The sequence below is a fragment of the Acartia tonsa genome, chromosome 8 (assembly GCF_053477335.1).
Source record: "Acartia tonsa isolate MP-2025a chromosome 8, ASM5347733v1, whole genome shotgun sequence".
In the NCBI taxonomy this organism is placed as follows: Eukaryota; Metazoa; Arthropoda; class Copepoda; order Calanoida; family Acartiidae; genus Acartia; species Acartia tonsa.
Window position 1 is genome coordinate 8,655,054 of NC_137267.1, and position 22,914 is coordinate 8,677,967.

General features: G+C 35.0%; 1 protein-coding gene across 10 annotated transcripts in view; it reads right to left on the minus strand.

Annotated features, from left to right (window-relative positions):
* Positions 1 to 4,031: 4,031 nt before the first annotated feature.
* The window catches only part of Cap-G (Chromosome associated protein G), a 28,130-nt gene continuing 9,247 nt past the window's right edge, over positions 4,032 to 22,914 (minus strand). Inside the window, exons 8-26 of one of the 10 annotated variants that reach the window (XM_080168942.1) lie at positions 22,668 to 22,782; positions 22,271 to 22,375; positions 21,263 to 21,352; positions 20,727 to 20,819; positions 20,037 to 20,210; positions 19,512 to 19,609; positions 18,881 to 18,968; positions 18,180 to 18,572; positions 17,750 to 17,841; positions 16,982 to 17,306; positions 16,480 to 16,755; positions 15,199 to 16,047; positions 14,729 to 14,925; positions 13,513 to 13,770; positions 12,365 to 12,403; positions 11,701 to 12,025; positions 6,378 to 6,595; positions 4,591 to 4,698; positions 4,032 to 4,260 (exon numbers count right to left, since the gene is read on the minus strand). In XM_080168942.1, coding sequence (XP_080025068.1) covers positions 4,686 to 4,698; positions 6,378 to 6,595; positions 11,701 to 12,025; positions 12,365 to 12,403; positions 13,513 to 13,770; positions 14,729 to 14,925; positions 15,199 to 16,047; positions 16,480 to 16,755; positions 16,982 to 17,306; positions 17,750 to 17,841; positions 18,180 to 18,572; positions 18,881 to 18,968; positions 19,512 to 19,609; positions 20,037 to 20,210; positions 20,727 to 20,819; positions 21,263 to 21,352; positions 22,271 to 22,375; positions 22,668 to 22,782 — 3,748 coding nt within the window. In that variant the 3' untranslated portion in view covers positions 4,032 to 4,260; positions 4,591 to 4,685. Of the gene's footprint in view, positions 4,390 to 4,585; positions 4,699 to 6,377; positions 6,596 to 11,700; positions 12,026 to 12,364; positions 12,404 to 13,512; positions 13,771 to 14,728; positions 14,926 to 15,198; positions 16,048 to 16,479; positions 16,756 to 16,981; positions 17,307 to 17,749; positions 17,842 to 18,179; positions 18,573 to 18,880; positions 18,969 to 19,511; positions 19,610 to 20,036; positions 20,211 to 20,726; positions 20,820 to 21,262; positions 21,353 to 22,270; positions 22,376 to 22,667; positions 22,783 to 22,914 lie in introns of all 10 variants that reach the window. The other 9 variants (XM_080168940.1, XM_080168938.1, XM_080168943.1 and 6 more) reach the window with 9 other exon arrangements.

Consider the following 22,914-nt stretch of genomic DNA (forward strand, 5'->3'; position numbering starts at 1 on the left):
AGTAGGGGGAATGCCTTGAATTGGCACAATACAAGTGAAACTACTATTACTATGCACAGTTAGGACTCTTAAGACAAACTAACACCGCGGGTGTTTGGATAGAAAAGGAGAGATTTTACTCTCCTTGGTTGTTGGATCTGTAATTTCAGGGTAAGTTAATGTGCTAATCCCGAGCAGTTTTTTTTAAATTTTATCAAATAAAACATAAACAAGGATGATAACATCCATAAAAGCGAAGCTCTGAAACGATAGGACAAACAAACATTAACACTTGTAGAGTGTCAGAACTGAATAATCAGAATATATAAATGTATAAGTGAAAATTTTAAGTAAATATGTTGAAAAACTACTTAAATATACAGGATATTTTTATGGACATACTTACATTTTTAGGACTTGATTATAGAGATGCTTCGCTTATAACATTGTACTTTGTTGTCTAGGAATCAGTATAGCAAAACTCAGACCGATCGGATAATCTTATCACAAATACATTTATTGTGAAAGAGCAACTTGTTTTAAGTGGACGTACGGACTTTCTGGTAACAATCTTAGAGTTGCTTTGTTTTCTAACTCGTACCTAACTCCTATAGGAATCATAATGCAAAGTCTGAAATCGACAGGACAATTCTAACATGCTTAAATAAAAGAGCTATCTGTTACGTACGAACCGACCCTAATTATAGGAAAGCTTTGCTTTTAAAAAGGCTCGGGTCAAAATCCATCGTAATAGATCAAGAGACAATAAACCAAGAACTCAAAAAAGGTTACCAAACACTTTTGGTTCGGCCGGATATCCGGCCATTTTTAATTTTGAAACTATCCGGATATCCGACTGAATTATAATGCCGGATATCCGATAATTTGCCGAATATCGAACTTTGTCCAGCTATCCGGCATTATAAATCAGCCGGATATCCGGCCCAACCCTCCAATCTATCTTCTCTATTACCTTTGTGAACTTTAGCACAAGTTTAACTTTGCTTGTATCCGTGTGAAAGGGAACATTGGACTAGAAACTTTAATGGTACCCAAAGTTTAAATAACATGATCTCTCATTTGTTGGCTAAAACTTTGGTTACTGTTATTTAATGCTAATGGGGTTTAAAAACCTTTAGTGTCTAAATCTAAATAATTTTACAGAAGGGGTACCTTAGTCTATAGAACAGATCTATAGTATAGATGTATATACATATATATAACTACCTCCCTTCCTTTTTCAAAGACCTCTTTCGTCTGCTTCTAAATTATTTTCTGCTACTTGGCTGTGTTAATATAAGCGACATCATTGGTTGATTTTCAATGACACAATAGAAAGGTTGCACAATGCGGAGATACAGTTATTTAACCTTTTCTCCCTTTAGTGTTTTACTCTAATGTCTATAGTAAAAGGGCGTACATAAATCTTAAATTGTCTTATCCCTATAGCTCCCTGGTTATTATCTACCATCCTTGACCTTCTTATTTCAAGCAGATATTTGGATAGGACAATGAATTGATGATGTATTATTTTTTTTAGGCTTTTACCTGTCGAGCAATGATACCACTCAGCCCTTGTTAAAAGCGAAGCTTTTCTATAATTAGGGTCAGTCCGTACGTCCGTCCGCCAGAGAGATAGCTTTTTTCGTTAATTTAGGCATGTTAGAATTGTCCTATCGATTTCAAACTTTGCATGGTGATTCCTGTAGTAGTTATGTACGATTTAGAAGGCGTAGCAATTTTATAATCATTACAACAATGTCTGTACGTCCATTTTAAGCATGTTGATTTTTTAACTTTTTAAATAACAAATTTCTATATGATCTAATCATCCGATTGATCTGTTTTTTGGTATGTTGATTCCTGGGACAACAAAGTAAAATGTTATAAGCGAAGCAACTCTATAATCAAGTCCTAAAAATGTAAGTATATCCATAGACATTATCCTGTATCAAGCAGTTTTTCAACAAATTTACTTACAATTTTGCTTCGACATTTATATTCTGATTATTCAGTTCTGACACTATATAATGTTAATGTCCGTTTGTCCTACCGTTCCAGTGCTTCGCTTTTATGGATGTTGTCATCCTTGTTTTTGAATATTTAAATTAAAGGTTGAAGTTGTTTTCTTTATTAATAAGTTTGAATTCTTAAAAAACTTTTGCCCCACTAAAATCAGTGAGGCAAACTAAAAATTTTCAGTGGTTACCTAGATCTTAACCCTTACAGATCGGGCCCCAATTCCCACCTTAATAGATCGGGGGGGGGGGGGGCTCAAAGAGCCCCCCCCCCCCCTCTATCTCGGCCCCTGTTACAGATAAAGACGTTAAATTTTTTTCTGGTGGTTTATATGTATTTTTAGAGAAAATTACTTTTTCTAGTCATAGCAGTCAGACCGCTCCTTAGCCGATTTTTAGCGGTTAGCCGCTAAATTTTAAAACAGCTGTAGAGCGTCCAATTTTGCAGCTAGGATGACCAAATTTTAGGACGAACTTTTATTTTTCATAACAAAAAAATTACTTTTACTGATCATCGCCGAAAAACGGCAAATAACGGAAACCGCCATTTTCGGCGGTAAAACGGCGGTTGGCGGCGCAAATTATTATTTTTATCTGTTTTTTATTGCTCAAGGATTTACCAAAAAAAATTATAGGTCTCTAGCTGTAATAGAAGCCACGATATTCATGATATATGTCTGTAGTAAAAGCCGGACAAAAATCGGTCATAAAGTCGGTCAGGGAGCGGTCAAACGGTCATAACACCACTTTTCTCAGAAGGTCATTGATATCTAAGTATTCACCAAAAATATTTTAGGTTTCTACCTTATACACAAAAGTCATAATGTAGAAATTAAGATTTATTTAGAATTTTTTTTGCTACCCAACCGACTTTGACCGGACACCACGACCGACACAGACTAGATATCCTAATAAAATCAACTCTTGCCGACGTATAATTACTAAACTTAAAAAGTCATGAAGTTACAGCTCTCCATCTTACCTACAAAAAAAATGAGATTGAAAAAACTAGATCTGTAAGGGTTAAGCTTTAGAGATGGGGTTTTAAAAAATGCCGCGTTTTTTCGACAATTTTTTAGACATTGATTGATTGAACGAAGACGATGGAATTTCAACACAGAGTATACAACATAAGAATTCAAAATTTTAAAATTATTATTTTAGCCATTTGTATAATGTCTAATACAACTTAAATCCATTTTCGCTGCATATTTATTAATGCATCTTTTTAGAGCTGTGTTAGACATTATACAAATGGCTAAAATAATAATTTAAAATTTTCAAGTTGTATACTCTGTTAAAAACCTTATTTCATCTTGAAGATCAATGCCCCGTACGATTTTAACAGAGTATACAAATTAAGAAATCAAAACTTTAAAGTTATCATTTTAGCCATTTGTATAATATCTAATAATATAAATATTAAATATGCAGCGAAAATGGATTTAAGTTGTAATAGACATTATACAAATGGCTATAATAATAATTTTAAAATTTTGAATTCTTATGTTGTATACTCTCCCATCGTCTTCGTTCAATCAATCAATGTCTAAAAAATTGTCGAAAAAATGCGGCATTTATTAAAAACCGATCTCAGAACGAAGACGATATCGTCTTCGTTCAATCAATCAATGTCTAAAAAATGCCCGAAAAACGCGGCATTCTTTCTCAAAAACCCATCTCAGAGGAACACACTAAGTTCAACTTTGTATTATAGATATACAAGCGGCTACGCCCCTCGAGGCCTCTAGTGGCACTTTCAAAGTATTTTTAAAAATAATACGTAACCTTTCTATGCTGCGTTAAAGATTCTACGTAAAAAATAAGATTTTTTTAGCGATTTATCTTAGAAGGGTGGTGGTACCCTCCAGCTAAATAGTTATAAACCTTCCCGGGACGTATAAGAAGCTACCCTGTTAAGGAGAACCCGATCGGTTCAGCGGTTAGTGAGATCCTTCGGTACAAACAACAGACAGACAAACACATATCCTGTTACTTTATTATAAGGATAATGTTGAAATTAAAAACCATCAAAACAATATTAAAATATTTTATTTTCTACTAATTTTCATTAATATTTTTATATTAATTCATATTTCAACCAAAATACTAAATACATAAAAACAATAATTACAAGAACTTAATTTACAAACAAAAATCATTAACATAAATTGTCTTATTATTATTAAAAATTGATTTTAAAAAAACTTTTTTGAGTGTCAAAATACATAAATGATAATAAAAAATACGTCAGGTACATAGGCTTTAAGGCAATATTTACAAAAAAAATAATACAAAGAAAAGGGATATTTAATAAAATAAAATAATTAAGTGAAAAATATTACAATTGATACTATTTGATTTAGGGAAAAAGACAATTCGGGAATAGTCCCTTTCGTGGCAAGGTTTCGTCGTATTTTTACAGTAGCTTTTGATAGGTTGGGTTATGTTAGGTGATTGCTCAAAGGGTTAGGCATTTGACCCCGCAGGGTTAAAGCCCCCCCGCAGGAGCTAGAAAAAGGAGAAAATCTTCTGTGAAAATACGACAAAACGCCCCTTAAGAGGCGTTGTCACGAAAGGGACTATACCCGACATTTTTATAGGAAAATAAAATTATTTTAAGTTAAAAATTATTTATTTCAACATTGTATCTTCAGTTCTTTTCTAAGGCAACTCTTTCGTGGATTGTTACTTGACAGCCCTGAAAATAAAACATTTATTAAAATCCTACTTATAAAGTAGTAAGGTATTTTGTCTGTAGCTTAAAACATCGAGAACCTACTGAACCAATTGAATTCTCCATTTTAGGGAAGCTTTACCCGTTCCCGTTTAGTTATAGGACTTTACAATTTTGAGATTTTGCTAACTGCTTAGGTAATGTTCTTGAAAAAACTGGACAAGAATTTTTAGTCATCTACCAACAACCAAGATTACCGTACTTTACCAGTACGACACTGTGACACATAAACTGAAGGATAATTAGAATAATAGTATAATATTGCTACCAAACGTTGATTATTCCGCTATTCTGCAATTTTTTCCTTTTCAGTAGTTAAGTTTGGCAGTTTTATGGCTAAAGTACTTAAGCACCAACTTGGACTAACTTGTATTATCACACAAAGCATTAATAACACCACTGCACCCACTTATTTTTGATTGTTTGTTTGTTAATTACATTAGGTCCGGTTAGGTTAGATTTAATTAGGTACTGGGTAACCCCGAGGGGTGAGAGACCCCGCATGGGTTATGCAAAATCCACCAATCCCCATTGATTTAAGATCTATTTTAAAAAAAAGAGGGGGGTTTATAGTACTGAACAAGCAACATATGGGAAAGTGACAACCAACTTTATAACCGAGAAATTACACTGCTTGAGTCAAGTTTAGAGTTAAGGAGAATATTTTTTTATAAAACTATCAGAAGCTTTAAATTTGATGAGGGAAGATATGTTCAAGAAAGATATTTTAGTATCACGCCATATCTAGATGATAAAGCTTCTTAGTTTGGAAAAACCTTTTTCTGACAGTGATTAAACTAGAGGCTGCGCCCCTCAAGGCCTTCAGGAACAATGTGGGAAGGGGTGGTAGAAATGTAATGTCCACTTTTATTTTTGTGTTTTAAAAACTCATTAATGGAGAGCGGGGAGAAGTTTATTTCCATAGAAGATTTTGCCCCCCCCCCCCCAAAAAAAAATAGTTAAAAGGAATCCAAGGACCTAAAAGCTTCACTGTAAAGGAGATCCATATAGCTTCAGCAGTTAGCAAAATCCTTTGCTACAGACTAAGAGATATCAAATAAGTGTTAGCATTTAATATAGAGGCGAAATTAAACAAGGATGACAACATCCATAAAAGCGAAGCACTGAAACGGTAGGACAAACTGACATTAACACTTGTATAGTGTCTGAACTGAATAATTAGAATATAAAAGTATCAAAAGAGTCGAAGCAAAGTTTAAGTAAATTTGTTGGAAAATTGCTTGATATAGGATAATGTTTATGGACATACTTACATTTTGAGGACTTGATTATAGAGTTGATTCGCTTATACTATTGTTCTTTTGTTCTTTGTTGTCCCAGGAATCAATATACCAAAAATCAGATCAAACGGATAATTAGATCACATAAAAATTTGTTGTTAAAAAAGTAGAAAGATCAACATGTTTAAAATGGACGTACGGACATTCTGGTGATGATTATAGAGTTGCTACGGTTTTTAAATCGTACCTAACTACTATAGGAATCATCATGCAAAATTTGAAATCGATAGGACAATTTTTAACATGCCTAAATTAACGAATAAAAGCTATCTATCTCGGACGGACGTACGGACCGACCCTAATTATAGAAAAGCTTCGCTTTTAAAAAAATATTTACTATACCTTTTAGATTTTCTAAGGTTAGGCGAGGCAACTGATGAGCTATCACTGTCAGAACCCGCCAGCGCCTTTCTGCTACTGCGGCGGATTTCAGAGGCGGGCGATGCCATCTTGGAACCGGCGGTTGCTGGTGTTTTGCCGGTGGCTACGGCAGTCTTTTTGGGCGGAGTTTTGCTGCGGGCAGATTTGGTTCTCAACGCAGGGCTGCTGTTACGGCTCTCCTGTAAAATAGAAAAAAATAAAAATTAGCCCAAGATTCAAAAGGTTAATATTTTTTTTTTTAATTTTAAGATAATTTTTTTTTATAAGCTTATAAGCTTAATACTCTATAATAATATTTTAGTCCGTTGGGTCATTCAAGGATGCTGGATGGCCAAAAAAAGTTTCAGAGTCCCTGGATGTCTAAATATCTAGCTATCTATGAAGGTAGGTAACAAAAATGTAAAAAACACCCATTTTTTCACAATTTTAAAAATAAATTTTTTCATCAATCTTACATCCAATCTATACATTTTATACACCAAAATGATCGTTTATTCATGTAAAAAGCGCACATAATGCTATTTTGGCCAAAACTCTAATTTTCCAGGGTGTCCAACAAAAAGTGTATTTTGGATATCTAGCGTAATACCCAAAATACCTGTCCGAAAAAAATCATTTTTTTTTGCTTAAATCCTGTGTTTTATCTGTGTACATATGTGGTATATAACGGTTCGGACCACCCGGGACTATAAGGTTGTCAAATTTCACTTTGGGACACCCTGTAAATGTGATTTTTGCGTCTGTAGAGCTAAAACTTGGTCCAAATTGGCTATTTTTTCAAATTACTCTAATATGTGTCTTAGTATGTTTGGCCATAGTGTTTTCTGACCAGATCAATAATTTCATATTTTTTGGACACCCTGTATTTAAAAAAAAGAGAAATTTTTTTTTTGTTTTTTTTTAATTTTTTTTTTCTATTTTTAAGTTACTTAAAACTGTCATATACAGAGTGACCACTCAAAATTTACAAATATATAGTACATTTATAGTACATAAAAATTTTCATATAGTACCATATAGTACACAAAATTTAAACTAATATAGTACCATATAGTACCAAAATTTTAACTAATTATGTAGTAATACCATAAAGTACCAAATATTAAAAAATAGTACCTATATATCTTATTAAATAAAGTAGTAAGGGTTTTATGTCTGAAGCTTAAGATCTCATTAACTACTGAACAATTGGGTTAGCAATTTGAGGTAAGCTTCACTGAGGTCGTATGTAGGTTTTGGGCTATTTAATTTTCAGAATTATGTTCTGGGATGTCCTAGAATCTAGGTACTTAGCTGCTAGTCTATAATACAAAGAAGCTTGATGTCTGTCCGTCTGAAGATTAAGAATTTGGTAACTGCTGAACTGAATGGGCACTACTCTCCAGGGAATATACATACCGGTCATATAGTGGTTTTAAGCAATTTTTGTGGGGTTGGGAAATCCTAACCCCCTCAAAAAAAAAGAAAATGATATCCCCCACTAAATTTTTTCTTGTAAGTAAAAAGTAATTGCTAAACCAATTGGGCTTTACTCTTCAGAAAATATTTGTACTGTTCATGTGGTGGTTTAAAGCACAGTGTGGGGCGAAGCCGCAGAGAAAAAAAACAAATAAAAGGGATAGGAAATCCCCCTTAACAACCCCCCCCAAAATGAAAAAAAAATTCACCCAAAAAATGGGATATTCCTAGTAATTTTAAACAAAAATAGTTTTCCTTAAAACTGAGGACTTTTTAAAATTAAATAATAAGGTTTTTGTGAAATGATGAGGGAGCATTAAACAATTTTTTTAATTGGTGGAAGAACCGAACACTAGAAGACTTTTTTCAAATAAGTCCTAAAAATGGACATTTATTGCGTAATTAAAGGGACTGTGAACGAGAAAATTTCTCATCAGATTATCAAATTATGTCCAAGATTGGGGAAAAATTTCCGGACTATATAAATGTGCGGTTACTTGTCTTTTTTTCCTTCTATGGCTAACACTAAACTTTTGACATAGTTCTCTATTTTTCACAACAGTTAAGCTGACTTTTAACACAATCCTTGCTTTAAACCAATGTATAGTTACTTAGAAATTGATAAAATAAGCAATATTTTTTATTGAATACCAAATACAATAACAAAGCTAGAAACAGGTTTTTTTATTAGTATCCAAGTAACTTTAGATGGCCCACCTTTAATTAAAAATTTGTAAATAATAAAGGTGCAATATTTATTTATAAACAGTCTGATAAAAGTGTAAACTAATTCTCCATAGTAGGTTATTTATTGTCCAACACAATAAAAAAGGATATTATTATCTTAAATAGTCTCTGAGATTCAACCCTTTGTAGACAGTGAGTGTTAATAGGACGTTTTTGGTTGATCAGTGTAGTGAAATGTGCTTAGAAAATGTTAAGATTTGATAATCAAATGAGAATTTTTTATGTCAATTATATTAATTAAAATTTACAGTGAGGATCTAAACCTATACATTTCACCGACTCAGAATCCCGACTCAGAACCCCCTGATAAACTTCATTATAAGATGCAAAATACATGTTTTTGGCAGATACATGTGACGTCCTCTGAAGGCTAACCAACCAACCAACCAACCGACTCAGAATTACCAATTTTTTTATAATTCAATGGGCGTGCTGTTCCAACCAGTTCCTTTCATGATATAATGACTATTGATACTCAAAAAAGTGTTCTGGTTGCTTTTGTTCAGCAACATGTCAGTTTTGATTTTCATAAAAAAAGGGAAGGGTTCCCTCTGGAGGAGAAAATTTTTTCTTCTTTCAAAGTATGGCTTTATTTACCTTCCTGAAGAGTAGATTAAGAATTAAAAAATGGTTTATAAAAATATTGACCCTTGAAAAGTTATCCTTAAATAACTCAAAATCTGCTGATTTTGCTAAAACATCCAAAATTGTCAGTATTTTGAGGATAGCCCTTTCTATGATCAAAATCTTTAAAAATTGTTTTTTTAAATTCTTTAATATACTCTTCGGATCTACTGCAGTTCACGGTAAAATATTGCTGGTAAAGCAATATTTCCAAAAATCTATAAATTTTAAAGGCTGCTAGCTGCCAAACGGCTGAACGTACAGATCATGCCCGCACACTGTTTTAAGGCCTACAAATAATCTGTTATAGCCATAAATCAATAATGCATAATTATCTCTCAGTGCTGAGAAATGTGCGAAAAAGACCTATTTTACGCGTTTTTTCTTCAGTGAAGCTTTCCCTGTGCATAATTGGATCTTGGCTATTCCAGATTATTTGTAGGCCTTCGTAGGCCGCCTAAAATGGTGTGCGGATATGATCTGAACATTTAGCCGTTTGGCAGCTAGCAGCTTTTAAAATTCATAGATTTTTGGATATATTGCTTACCAGCAATATTTTACCATGAACTGCAGTAGATCTTACTCTTCAAAGCAAATTCAGGAAGGTGTATAAAGCCATAACAAAATTTTTTTTTTTATGAAAATCAAATTGACATATTGCTGAAAAAAGGTACCAGAACACTTGTTTTTATGTCAATTGTCATTATATCATAAAAGAAATGGGTTAAAATAGTGCGCCAATTTTTTTTGCATTTTGAGTCGGTCTACTATACATACACCTCCAAGGTCCTACCCTAACCCAGCAGGGCATTCTTTACTTAACCTAACTTGGTCATCTAGCAATATACAGGAAAAGCACTAATTAAAAATTTAGCCTATGTATTTAGCCGCTTCAGCAATCATAAAAATATGAAGAACAAAAAGAGTTTTATATCTTATAAGAAATAATAAAAATGATTGAAGCAAAAAAATATATGATCAAGGTGATTTTAAGAGTCATTGCATATTTCAAAGCTTATAATTTTACTTTACATACCCAAATCACTACTCTCTATATTAGTATGTATTAGAGCTGAAAGTACATTGTAATATTACAAACAATATTATAATACTTTGGTTGGTAATAAGTTTTAAAATAATATTAAAAACAAGGATGACAACATCCATAAGTAGCGAAGCACAAAATTTCGTGGATCGGATCATAAACACCAAAGATATGGGGAAAAATGTAAAAAATTTAAAAATAGCCAAAACCCTGCAAAAAGGCAGTCTGACCATTATTGTTGTTTTCTTCAAACGACGGGAAATTTAATTTTGACATCTTTAACTGAAAAAAATTTAAAAATTGGACTAAAAACACCAAAGATATGGGGGAAAATGTAAAAAAATATAAAATAGCCAAAAACCTGCAAAAAGGCAGTCTGACCTTCATAGTTGTTTTCTTCAAACGACGGGAAATTTGATTTTGATATCTATAACTGAAAAAATTTTGAAAATCGGTTCATAAACACCAAAGATATGGTGGAAAATGTAAAAAATGTAAAAATGGCTAAAAACCTGCAAAAAGGCAGTCTGGCCGTTATTGTTGTTTTCTCCAAACGACGGAAAATTTAATTTTGATATCTTTAACTGAAAGAATTTTGAAAATCGGACCATAAACACCAAAGATATGGGGGAAAATGTGGAAAATTTAAAAATAGCCTAAAACATGCTAAAAAGCCGTCCGATCGCCATTGATGTTTTATAGTTAATTGTGCTCCTTAATGATGGGAATGTTGTCAAAAAATTTCAGAATTCTATCTTTTATAGGAGCTGAGTAAATCCCATTTCCCCCATAGCGTTACGGACTGACGGACTGACTGACTGATGGACTGACTGACGGACGGACGGACAAAGTGAATTATAGAGTAGCTTCGCTACTAAAAATTCAATTAGTACCAAAATTTTAACTCATATAGTACATATAGTACCTAGTTTGTCATATAGTACCATATAGTACAAAATTTTGACTATATAGTACATAAAGTACATATAGTACACAGTGGTCACCCTGCTGATATAGATACAGATTTTGACTAATAACAATAATATTTGCCTATTTTTACAAATTTTTACACTTTTGGGACACCCTGTGCATGTTTTTGAAAACTGATGGTTTTTGCCCATTTTTTGGGGGAAGGAGTCGTTATATCATATACGAGCAGTGAGCCCCTTAGCATCTAGGGGCTCAGTATTCGAAGGGAAAGAAAAATATAGCTTTAAACTAACATTATAATCTGAAAAAAATAGCAAATATCCATCACAGGACATTGATATATGAAGCTTACTTAAAATAGAAAACCCAATCGGTTCAGTTGTTATTGCGATCTAAAGCTACTTTAAATAATAAGATTAATTTAAAAATTTGGGGGGGGGGGGGGTAATCTTATTTACATACAATTTCCATGAGTTTTACCTGTGATGGGGGAGGATGAACCCTTTTCCTGTTGGATGCGGCGCTGTCCTTCCCAATCTCACTGATCCCATTCACAAACGGGGAGGCTGACCGCCGTGTCTGGCGGGGTGAATCCACCTCCTGCTGGGACAGATCCTTTCTCACGGCCGGACTGTTCCTTCTGGACGGCGGCGACAGCTGGTTGTTGGTCTTTTTCGGCGACAACTGTTTGTTGGACGGTTTTCGTGAGGAGAGCTTGGAGGTGGGCGGTGGTTGGGTCTTTTTGGGCGACATACCGTCGGCGGGGGAGTTTTCTTTGTCGGCTTGTACGACAGGTTTACCAGTTCTAAAATACAAGTTGAAATTACTGTACTAATCTATTCAAACTGTAAACACTGAAATGCAAATATATAGCTTTATTATAAACAATTATTTATCGCAGTTTTCCACAGAAGGAAAATGTAAAATTATTTGTTTTAATTTATTATTAAGCATTAGTGATGCATGGCATAAATTATACAATATACATCTTTTAATCAGAAAACATTCTAATACAATACATACTTTTTCTTCTTCAGAATGGCTTAGAACCGGTTTTGGTGTAGCAGAAAAAAGTTAAAAGTCCCCAAAAGCCAAACAAATTTTGCCTCAAGTTATAAAGACATGAACATTGAACAAGACATACCTCTTGACCACATCAGCTGAGGTAAGCTTCACATAACATCTAAATTAAGGCACATTTTTTTCTATTTACTTTTACACCCTATTTGTTGATTTACTTTTCATAAAAATGAAGAAAAAAGTTAATAGCCTATATAAAAATTGTATTTTTTTGGGTCAAGCAAAAGATCTCGGAATAACTTCGGGCGGTTTTAAGCTATTTTCCCCTTACTCTCCTAAATGCTACCTTGGGCCAAAAGACCAACTACATAAGGAAATATCTAAACTATTTATATAAAAATCAGTGTTCTGGAGCCGGAGCCGGGAGCCGGGAGCAGCAACATTTTTGGTGGAGCCGGAGCCGGATCCGGAGCCGGATCCGGAGCCGTATTTTTCGTTAAAAACGGCTCCGGCTCCGGACTAGCTAAAAATGATTTTTTAAAGTAATATTATAATTTGGCAACGGTCTATTTCCATATAATAAACTGAAAAACTATTGTTACTTAACAAATAGACACACATCCTTCTACTTTTATATAGCTTTAATCAAATAAAAGCAAAATATTTTATATTATTTATTTTATTTTATCAAATTCAATAATGAAAAAAAATTTATATATTAATTTTAAGGTAGGAGCCGGAGCCGGAGCTGGAGCCGGAGCCGGGAGCCGTATTTCCAAATACGGCTCCGCGGAGCCGGAGCCGCATCAAAATTATACGGCTCCGGCACCCTGATAAAAATACATGACTAAACACAACATGCAAATAACTTCTTATCTTAAAAAGGGTGGAGGGACGGATGAGCCACTTTTTGTAATCATTACAACTAACTAGTGTAATTAACGACTCAATATCCTCTCCCTCCCTGAATTTTACGTCATTCAAGCAACCGCCATGCCAAATCACTGGGTTGCAACCCTCATTCTTAGTTTGGGTTCTTTTGTGTGTTTTTGAGTGGCTAGAAATCCGCCCCCTCTCTTTCTAGTGATTGAGTAATAGCTGTCAGCTTCGCAATTAGTCTTTAGAGCATATCAGAAACAAACATGCTTATTGTTAGAAAGGGGAGGGGGAGGATTTGTATTGTGGGTCAGACCTAGGTTACAAGAAGACTAATTCAAAGGATCTTAGTATACAAACATTAATCAAGCTACATTGGTATAATATGAAACCTACCTATAATCAATTCTGGGACTATTATTACGTCCAGCTCTGGAGATGCCAGGACTTCCAGGAACCTCCAAAGATCGCTTTTCTGGCCGCTTGGGAGATGTATGCCTTGGTGTGGACTTTTCCTTAGCAGGCACGGTTGCCTTAGCAGCGGTGGTTTTCGGAGGCGCGGTGGTCTCCTTGGCAACTGCGGTGGTTTCTTTGGATTGTTGTTTCTGTTTGAGAAGTTGGGCGGGGGCAGGTGAAGAACGACGACTTCCACGTCTAGAAATAGTTATTCATTGCATTTTCTTAATATTTTTCATCTTGGAATTGATATTTCAAGTATTCTGTCAATATTTGATTACATGGCAAAACTTGAAATTTCTCTCTTCCCTTCGGGAGAGGTGAAGGCAGAAAAAGAATCCGTCCAAAAAAGGCGGATTCCCACGGATTCCGGATTCGGATTCCGGATTCTAGCAATATTTTTCAAGGCTTTTTTTAAAAATTAAAAAATTTAAGTGCTACATAAGTTCTAAAAATTAATTTTCTTGGTGTTCTCTATAATTCACTTCCGAGAACAGAACTAAATTTTAAAAGATATTTTAAATAATATCTTTGCCTTCAAAAAGGCGGAATTGAAAGAAAAAACTCAAGACGCTAATTTTAGCCTATCAAATAAGAATCCAAATCGCTATTAAAAAACGGATTCCAGATTCGGATTTGGATTCCAAAATTGGCTAAAAATTGGGCGGATTCCCAGTCCCAGATTCGGATACGGATTACCAACCCTAGAAAAAATATCAATTTTTGTCTTGTGATATTTTTACAGAAAACTTTGGTCACCTATTACTTTGTGTGCAATATTATGAAAATGAAATCAGAAATACTTAATATTATCGCATATTAAGACGTAGTGTTTAAATTACAGTATGATTTGGTAAAATTTCTTAAAAGAATACTAATTTATTTTTAACTCAAAAGAAATCTCATAAAATGAGATTGATAAATTATAAATTTTGAAATACATACATACATACATACATAAAATATTAATATAAAGTAAAACAATAAGAATCAAAATCCAAATGGTTATGTATGAAGTAGAAAATATAACATGTATCAGAACTGTAGATACATTTAAGAAATTATTTAATATCAATGGCAACTTAATTTCATATACAATCATTTGCTTGAAAAAAAGTTCATGAACCTTTTGTATGCTCTTTTATACTAATCTTACCTGGAACCAGCCGGGGATTCTAGATCAACATTCTTGGCAATACCATTAACAGCCACCTCCTTAGCTTTAGGGTTATCTTTAGCAGAGTCCTTGGAGGATATGGAGGTTTTGGATGAAGCACTTGACCTAACACTTCGTCTACGAGGTCCAGGGCTGGCAGGAGGACTGGGGGTGTCAGGTACGACGTCCGCTGAGCTCTGAATAATATTTAGAATTGTTAAACTTTTTATCGTGCTTTATAAAAGTGATTGTGCAACCCGTGCTTAAATGAATAAGAAATCGATAATTAAAATTAATCAAATAAAATAACAAATCCTAAATTGTTGACGTCTGTTAATAAGTAGTTCCACGCAAAAATTTAAGAAATAATCCCCTAATCTTGAAGAAATTATTATACAATTATCATTTCATTACATCTATCTATAGTCTATACTATATATCTGTTGCCTATCCAACCGCTGGTTATTTACCTGTGAGGTAGGAATGGAACTAGATGTTGGGGTATCCGGAACAACACTTGACAACGATTCCACCCCATTCACACGCTCATCAGATGCATCAGTATCAGTCTCCATTGTCTCATCATCATTCTCCTTGCTGAGAGTAGAGTTGGCTGCTGTATTTTCGCTGATCTCCAAATCCTTGGTTTTTTCAATTGTACTTTCCAGGCTCTCCTGGATCCTGCTCTTGGATTGATCTCTGGAGGGCACGGGGCTGGGAATCCTGCGCGGGGTTCCGAACAGGGAGCCAACCTCAGTTACATCACCTCTGGAGGTTTCGTCCTTGTCCGGATCCAGCAAGGAGTTGTTCATCGAGCTCTGGCTGAACAGAAATCTTTTCTTCTTGCCAGGTGTGCAGGCCGCAGTTTCGTCCAGCGGCCGCATTTCTGCCACAGACGACGGACGTTTGTCTGCGGCGATTGCCTTGGAAGGGTCTCTGGCCAACCAGTCGGAGATATTTTTCGCGAATTTCTCCAGGGATTTGCGGCAAAGCTTCTCTCTAACATGGGTTAGCAGTTGTTCTGACAGCACACTCAATTCCCTCAAGCCAACGTAGTTGTTGGTTGTAATTTGCAGGCTGCTGAGAATCTTAACTAGAACCTTGGTCTGGAAGCTGTCCGGAGCTGACAGGATTTCATTGCAGACAGTGAACGCCAGGGTGTCGTGGACGCTAGAAATAGTACTTTCACTTTCAACTGTTGGTTTGGATGGTTGATAACTCTGTAGAATGTCCTCCCTGGTGAGGTGAACAAGGAACATACCAACGTCCTCCGTGTCTATTTCAGCCAGAGGAGAGGTAATAGGAGCATCAAACAATACCTAGAAAGATAAACATTGTTATAATTTAAAAGGTGTAGTTGCACAAAGTGTATTTAAACTTGAGTTTAGTGAACTGCATATTTTTTTCTGTTCAATAGTTTAAACTAAATACCTATAGAACATATATTTCGTAGAATTAAAAAATATCAAGACTTGAAAATCATTTTTTTGGATGTATGCAACGTAAATGGCTGTCCTGTTTTCACAAAAGCAGCATGATAACCATTTTGGTAGTTCCTAATTGATTACTATTTATTGTAATACAAAATTATATATGTTAGATGGTATTCTTTTAAGTTTTAACTTATGCTTGCAATCAAACTTGTCAAATGCACTTCATGACACTACCCCATTGGTACAATAAATCATCTTTTTAATTTTAAAAGAACTTTAAATGTTATTTATTTAATTAAGAGTACAATATATTTTTACCTTCATTGTCGGAATAAAGGCGGACTCAATGGCCATCTGGTGCGCCTTCGACATGGACGAGTACAGGGGGAAGAAGGTGCCGAGAATGTGGCGCAACTTGGAGTTAGACTCGGTCATGGGGTTGTACCACATCAACAGCAGGCGCGAGAGCAACTTGGGCGAGCTGATGGCGCCGATCATGAGGAGCTTGCACAGGCCCTCGGCAACTTCGGTTCTCAGCTCCAGGTCTGGCTCGTCCAACATTTTGGAGAGGATTACTACCACAGAGTTGCCGCCCTTAAAAAAATAAAAGATGTACAATAAAGGAGGGATCTACAAGGACAAGACAATGGCCGATAAATTGATGTACATCCCCAATGACGTTACACAAAATTACCCTATCTGTAAAGCAATTTAGATGTGATTTAGACGAAAAAACACTAAAACTATATTTTGAATTATTGGTAATGAAAACTATATGCACTTTTTAACAAAATAAATAGTAAATACTAAAAAGACAAACCTGTGCGTTCAGCTCAGCTTGGCTGAGAGCTGCGCCCCTAGTCGCCATATCACTGTCCAGCGCAGTCTCAATACTACTCCCCGTCTCACTCATCTCCCCCTCGGTGCCGCTCAAGTTGTGCTTATCATTTCCCGCGAACGCGCCGGTGCTCGTGATAAAGGCGGCCAGGCCGTGGCGCATCAGCAGGTCGATGACGGTGGAGATGGCGGCTATGCGCACCTCGGACACGTCAATGTGCGCGGCTTGCAGCAGCAGCAACATGTGCGTGCGCGCGTCTTCGGGGGAACGGAGACAGAAACATCCCAGGGCAAGGATGGCTTCCTTCCTAAAATGAATAATTCATATTAACTACTTAAACCAAGGACGTTTAAATGGGGGAGGTGCGATTACCCCCCCCCCCCCCATAATTTTATTTAAAAATAACATGCGCAAAATGGTATAAGTCCCGCAGGGATCAAACATAAGAAAAAAAATCCCCCCAACCTTATTTTCAAATAGTTTTAGAAATAGGAAGTGAAAACTATATGCCTTTAAAAGCTCGATTGGCATTTTGAAGAAAAGCTCCGAAAAATCAAAGATAAAGAATACATAGTTATTTCTCGCATTGTATTATAAACAGCTTTCCGCTGATGTTAAATGTACAATTATAAGATTAAAATCAGTTTTTAAGGCCCCTAGATGCCGACATAATTTTTCAGTATGGTTGGGAACCGGTTCAAATCCACCGGATTTTAATCGGTTTCCAATGAAAACGAGATAAAAAATTACCTAATGCTGGCAATTTCTGACTGCACAGCTACGACAACCATCTCACTGAGCAGGGTGTGCAGGGTGGCGTTCAACTGGGTAATTCCAGGATCCTGCAAGAAAATTAAATTAAATACCCAATAATATTACCACTAAAAGACTTGTGTTTGATTTAAAATAATGCCATTTTTTAAAGATAGTCCTCAAAAAAAGATCATAACTTTAACGTAATAATGAGCATTTTCACTACGTAGGGGAAATGCTAAGAGAACAAAAGTTTTGCTTAGATGTTGAATTAAAATTTTTTCTTTCATATCAAATAATTGGTATTTTACAATACAATACAATTTTACCTAATGAAAAGAAAACACAAACTTTTTAAAATATCTTATATAAGTACAGATTTAGAAAACCGAGCGATAGAGTAGCTGCGCTACTAGTAATAAAATACCTGTAGAGTTGCAACAAGCAGCTTCAGACACTTGAGAGTGACCGCAGGATCCTCATGAACAGCTTCGGACAACGTGCCAGCCGTGCCAGAGCTGACAATATTTCCAGACGGCTCGGGGGTAGCCGCCGGTGGCCGCATAACATTCGCCTTATCCTGCTCCGCCTTAATCTCTTGCTCAAGACCGGCACGCTTCGCCTCAAGATCAAGGATTTTTATCTTGATTTCTTGAGCCTTGACAAAGTCTTGTTCTTGGATGGCAGTGTCTAGGGCGTCCTGGCAGCTTGTCATGTCGACGCGGAGCTTGGCGATTTCCAGGTTGAGGCTGCGGATTAGTTTTTGGTCGACCACAGGAGCCTCGCCAGAGGTGTCCATTGGTTCAGCACTCTCCAAAGCCTTCAAATAAAAAATAGTATTTCCATGAAGAGAATCAAATAGTTAAATCTAAAGCATATTTATTTTCTATGTAAAAACAGTGTCATTCAACCATTATTTTATATTTAAATTAATGAATCATAGACAATGATTAATCATTAAGCTTCATTGTTAAATTACCATTTAGAAGACTATGAATTATTTTGATTTAAAAAAATAAACCACCACTCTAAAATACGAAATTCATTAAGACTGCCTTCCCGATTTTTACCCCAACAAATCCCCTGTCAAAACTATATGTGCACGCCACTAAATAATTGATTGCCTACCTTTGCTGGTTCAACAGTCATAGGATCCTTCAGTTCAGCAATAACCTCAGCAATCTGATCAATACGAGACTGAGCATTCTTCTCAACTCTAAATGAAAACATATTAGTAAATGTATAAGTATAAATGTATATTGTATAAGCATAAATGTATAACACAGACAACTATCTGGGGACTTTATTCATTTGCCAGCAAATTGCTTACAGCTCTGATGTAGCTGTGTTAATGTTTCCGACGCTATTGGCTGATATTTAAAGACCTTATTAAAAGTCGGCACAGGGTGCCCACCCAGTGGACAGTTAAATATAGCTCCTAACCTCCCCCCTTATTTTATACTTCAATGTAACAAAGATCAATCGAATAATTTTATCACAACATACAAATTAGCTGTTAAAAAATTTAAAATCCTCATGTTTAAAATGGACGTATGTACTTTCTGGCAACGATTAAAGAGTTGATACGCTTTCTAAATCATACCTAACTACTACAGGAATCACCATGCAAAATTTGAAATTGATTGGACAATTCTAACCTATTTAAATCAACGAAAAGAGATAACCGTAATGGACATACGGACCAATCCTAATTATAGAAAAGCTTCGCCCTTAAAAAGAAATGAAGATGTAAACTTACTTAGTAAAGATATGTATCAGCTGGGGTATGAGGGAGGAAGTCGTCCTGTCGGATATCAACAAATCTTTCACAAGCTTCACCAGATTTCTACGTCCAACCTGATTTAAAAAGAAGCAATTTTAAAAATTGTTTAGGTTAATAACAATTAGTTAAAGGCTATGCCCCTAGAGGTCTCCATGGAAACTTAAGGTAAGGGAAAGGGGTAAGTAGACCATCCACTTAAAACATTAGTTACAAATAAAAAAAATATTATTTTCAGTTTTGTAATTTTTTTCTATGATCTTTTTTTCTTGGGAAGGTGGAATTTTCCTCCCGCTAAATAGTTATATTTAAAATTTCTGGACCTATAAGAAATTTCACTAAAAGGAGAACCATATCGGTTCAGCGGTTAGCGAGATCTTAGGCTACAGACACACATCCTATTCCTTTTATAAAAGGATTACAACAACAAAAAATTAAAATACTTTAGCAATCTGTTGGTAAAAGAATTTATAGAGTTAAAACAAAAAATAGGCTAAAACAAACCTCGTCACCCAAATCATAGAAAGAAGAAATGATGATCAACTCCTTGGCAATAAACTCCCAGTTCAGGTCATCATCCTCGCTCAGTCTCGCGGTTGCGGATAGCACAAAACTGCGGACATAGTCGCAGAAAGGGCTCAACTCTGGCCGCAACTTGTCCACGTAATCGTCGTTTGTCTAAAAAATGCATTTTGATTAAATATTAGGTAGATTTTAACATTTTTGTTATTTTCCACTTAGGATTTTTTATTTTAATTTTGAAAAATTTTGATATCTTCCCGGTTTACTAAGAAATAAAATTATTATTAAAGTTAGGTATGTTTTTTCCTTCCCTGCGGTAAAATTCATTTGTTGAATTAAGAAAATAGTTTTCACTTTGATTCGAGAAGCTAAAATTTTGATATAGCAACATTTTTTTAAAGAAAAAAGAATATTTTTCAGTTTGGCTTCGAAACCGATTCATGTCCGTGGATTAGAACCGGTCCTCAGCCAAACTAAAAAGTCATGTATAATATCGAATTACAGACAACTTTCCTGGAATATTAAATTAATAATCATAAATAAATACTAGTTTTGTTAACACGGGCCTTCAGCCCCGCATGTCTAACAAAACTGGTTTTAATCTTGTAATTTTTAATGTTAATATCCGCGGAAAGCTGTCTACAATACGTTGCGATAAATAACTATTCCTACCTCTTTAGTAAGGAACTGAATGAGAACTCTCCAATAGAGCGCAGTCTCTGGTGTTAGCTTTTCTACGGGAATCAACCTTCTCTGGTCAAGGTACTAAAAAACAATTTTAATCACGTCCTAATTATCCAATAAAGGTATGAGGATGTTTGTGAGTTTGTCTTTCTGTCTCGAAGGATCTTCCTAACCCATAACCCGATATGGTTCTCCTTTAATATGTAGATTCTCATAAGTCTTGGCATGTAAGGTTTATAAATATTTTGGGGGAGGGTATAACCACCCTTTCGGGAGAATTTCACCTTTATGGGGAATACAAAATAAATATTGGACTGTATATTATACTGGTACCCAAAGTTAATTTAAAAAGTAATCTGGTTTGTTTGCTTAAAACTTTGGGTGTTTTTAATGCATTTGTTTTGTTGGTTCCAGACTAGTAGCGTCTTCATTGTTTTTGTGTTAATCATTGAGGATGTACATCAATTTATCATCCATTGTCTTATCCCTTAAGATCCCTGCAACTTTTGTACGGACTAATTTACCTGAAAGTTGGAGACCAGTTCATTGAATGGCATATCCTTGAAGATAACCTCCAGGGCTCCAGAAGGCGCAGACATGTGTGATGCTCCTGCCTGAAAAAGAAAAGGAGCACTTGAGTTTTTTTTAAAAGCGAGGCTTTTCTATAATTAAGGTCGGTCCGTCCGTCCGTTCGTACGTCCGTAACTGATAGCTTTTTTCGTTAATTTAGGCATGTTAGAATTGTCCTATCGATTTCAAATTTTGCATGGTGATTCCTTTAATAGTTAGGTACGATTTAGAAAGTGTAGCAACTCTATAATCATCACCAAAATGTCCGTACGTCTATTTTAAACATGTTGATTTTTTTACTTTTTTAACAACAAATTTTTATGTGATCTAATCATCCGACTGATCTGATTTTTGGTATATTGATTTCTGGGACAAGAAAGTATAATGTAATCAGCGAAGCAACTCTATAATCAAGTCTTAATAATGTTAGTATGTCCATAAACATTATCCAGAATCAAGCAGTTTTTCAACAAATTTACTTACAATTTTGCTTTGACTCTTATACCTAACCTACATTTATATTATGATTATTCAGTTCTGACACTGTACAAGTGTTAATGTCCGTTTGTCCTACCGTTTCAGTGCTTCGCTTTTATGGATGTTGTCATCCTTGTTTTAATATAAATATTTCTGATAATTTATATGATCTTTTAATTTTGTCCTATTTAAAATAAAATCAGCAATATTATGTTATACATTATTACATCAAGACATGAAGGCGTTATCCTCTTAGAATTTTTTTTAAATTTTGAAACAAGGGAAAAAATAAATTTTATGCAACATATACAAACCTGGTCCCTTTGCAATAAGGTAATGGTTTTAGTACCTTCTACAAAAAGTCACTAAAAGACTGTACGGTACTCAAAAGCATATTATTTCTTGAAAGACTTAAACCATTTGTATAAATGTCTATCAATTTTATTCTAGCTAGTTCATTCTGAAGCATAAAAAAACTTTCATACCTTAAAGTTTTGTTCCGAGTTACCAACGTCCAAATGGTGAAGAAATTGAATAATATTATGATTGCTCAAGCGCAGCCAACTGGGAATCAACTCCTTTTCCACCACCTAACAAAATTAAACTTTAAATAAACATTTACATTAATATACAGATTTGTTTAAAAATCAGAGTAAAACACAAACTTAAGAAGTTAAGACCAATTGTGAGAGATTCTCGCATACCCTGATAAACAGTTTTTTCCAACTGTCTATTATAATGATACCCCAAATACCCCCCCTAAATTCCCTTCCCCAGACCACCATGGAGGAAAGTATTGACCGGTATCACAATATTCACGTATTCTAAATCCATTCTTCGAAAAATTGAAAATTACTAGACGATTCCAATAAATTTTAATACCTTTCTTGCAGGTTCAGATCTTTCTTTCAGTCCTCTTTGCAGAACGCCCTCCCTTTGTCCAATCGTCAGTGACTTAATGTGCACTTTCTCAGCCAAAAATCTGTATGATGCTCGCCTACACAGAATTTAATTTAAAGAATTTTGCAATTTCGGGCTACCTACAAAAAAAGTCCAAGCATAGAATAACGAAAACTATTCTGATTCCATTGAACCAATGCATAAACTAAGCTCTGCGGTAGGACTTAAC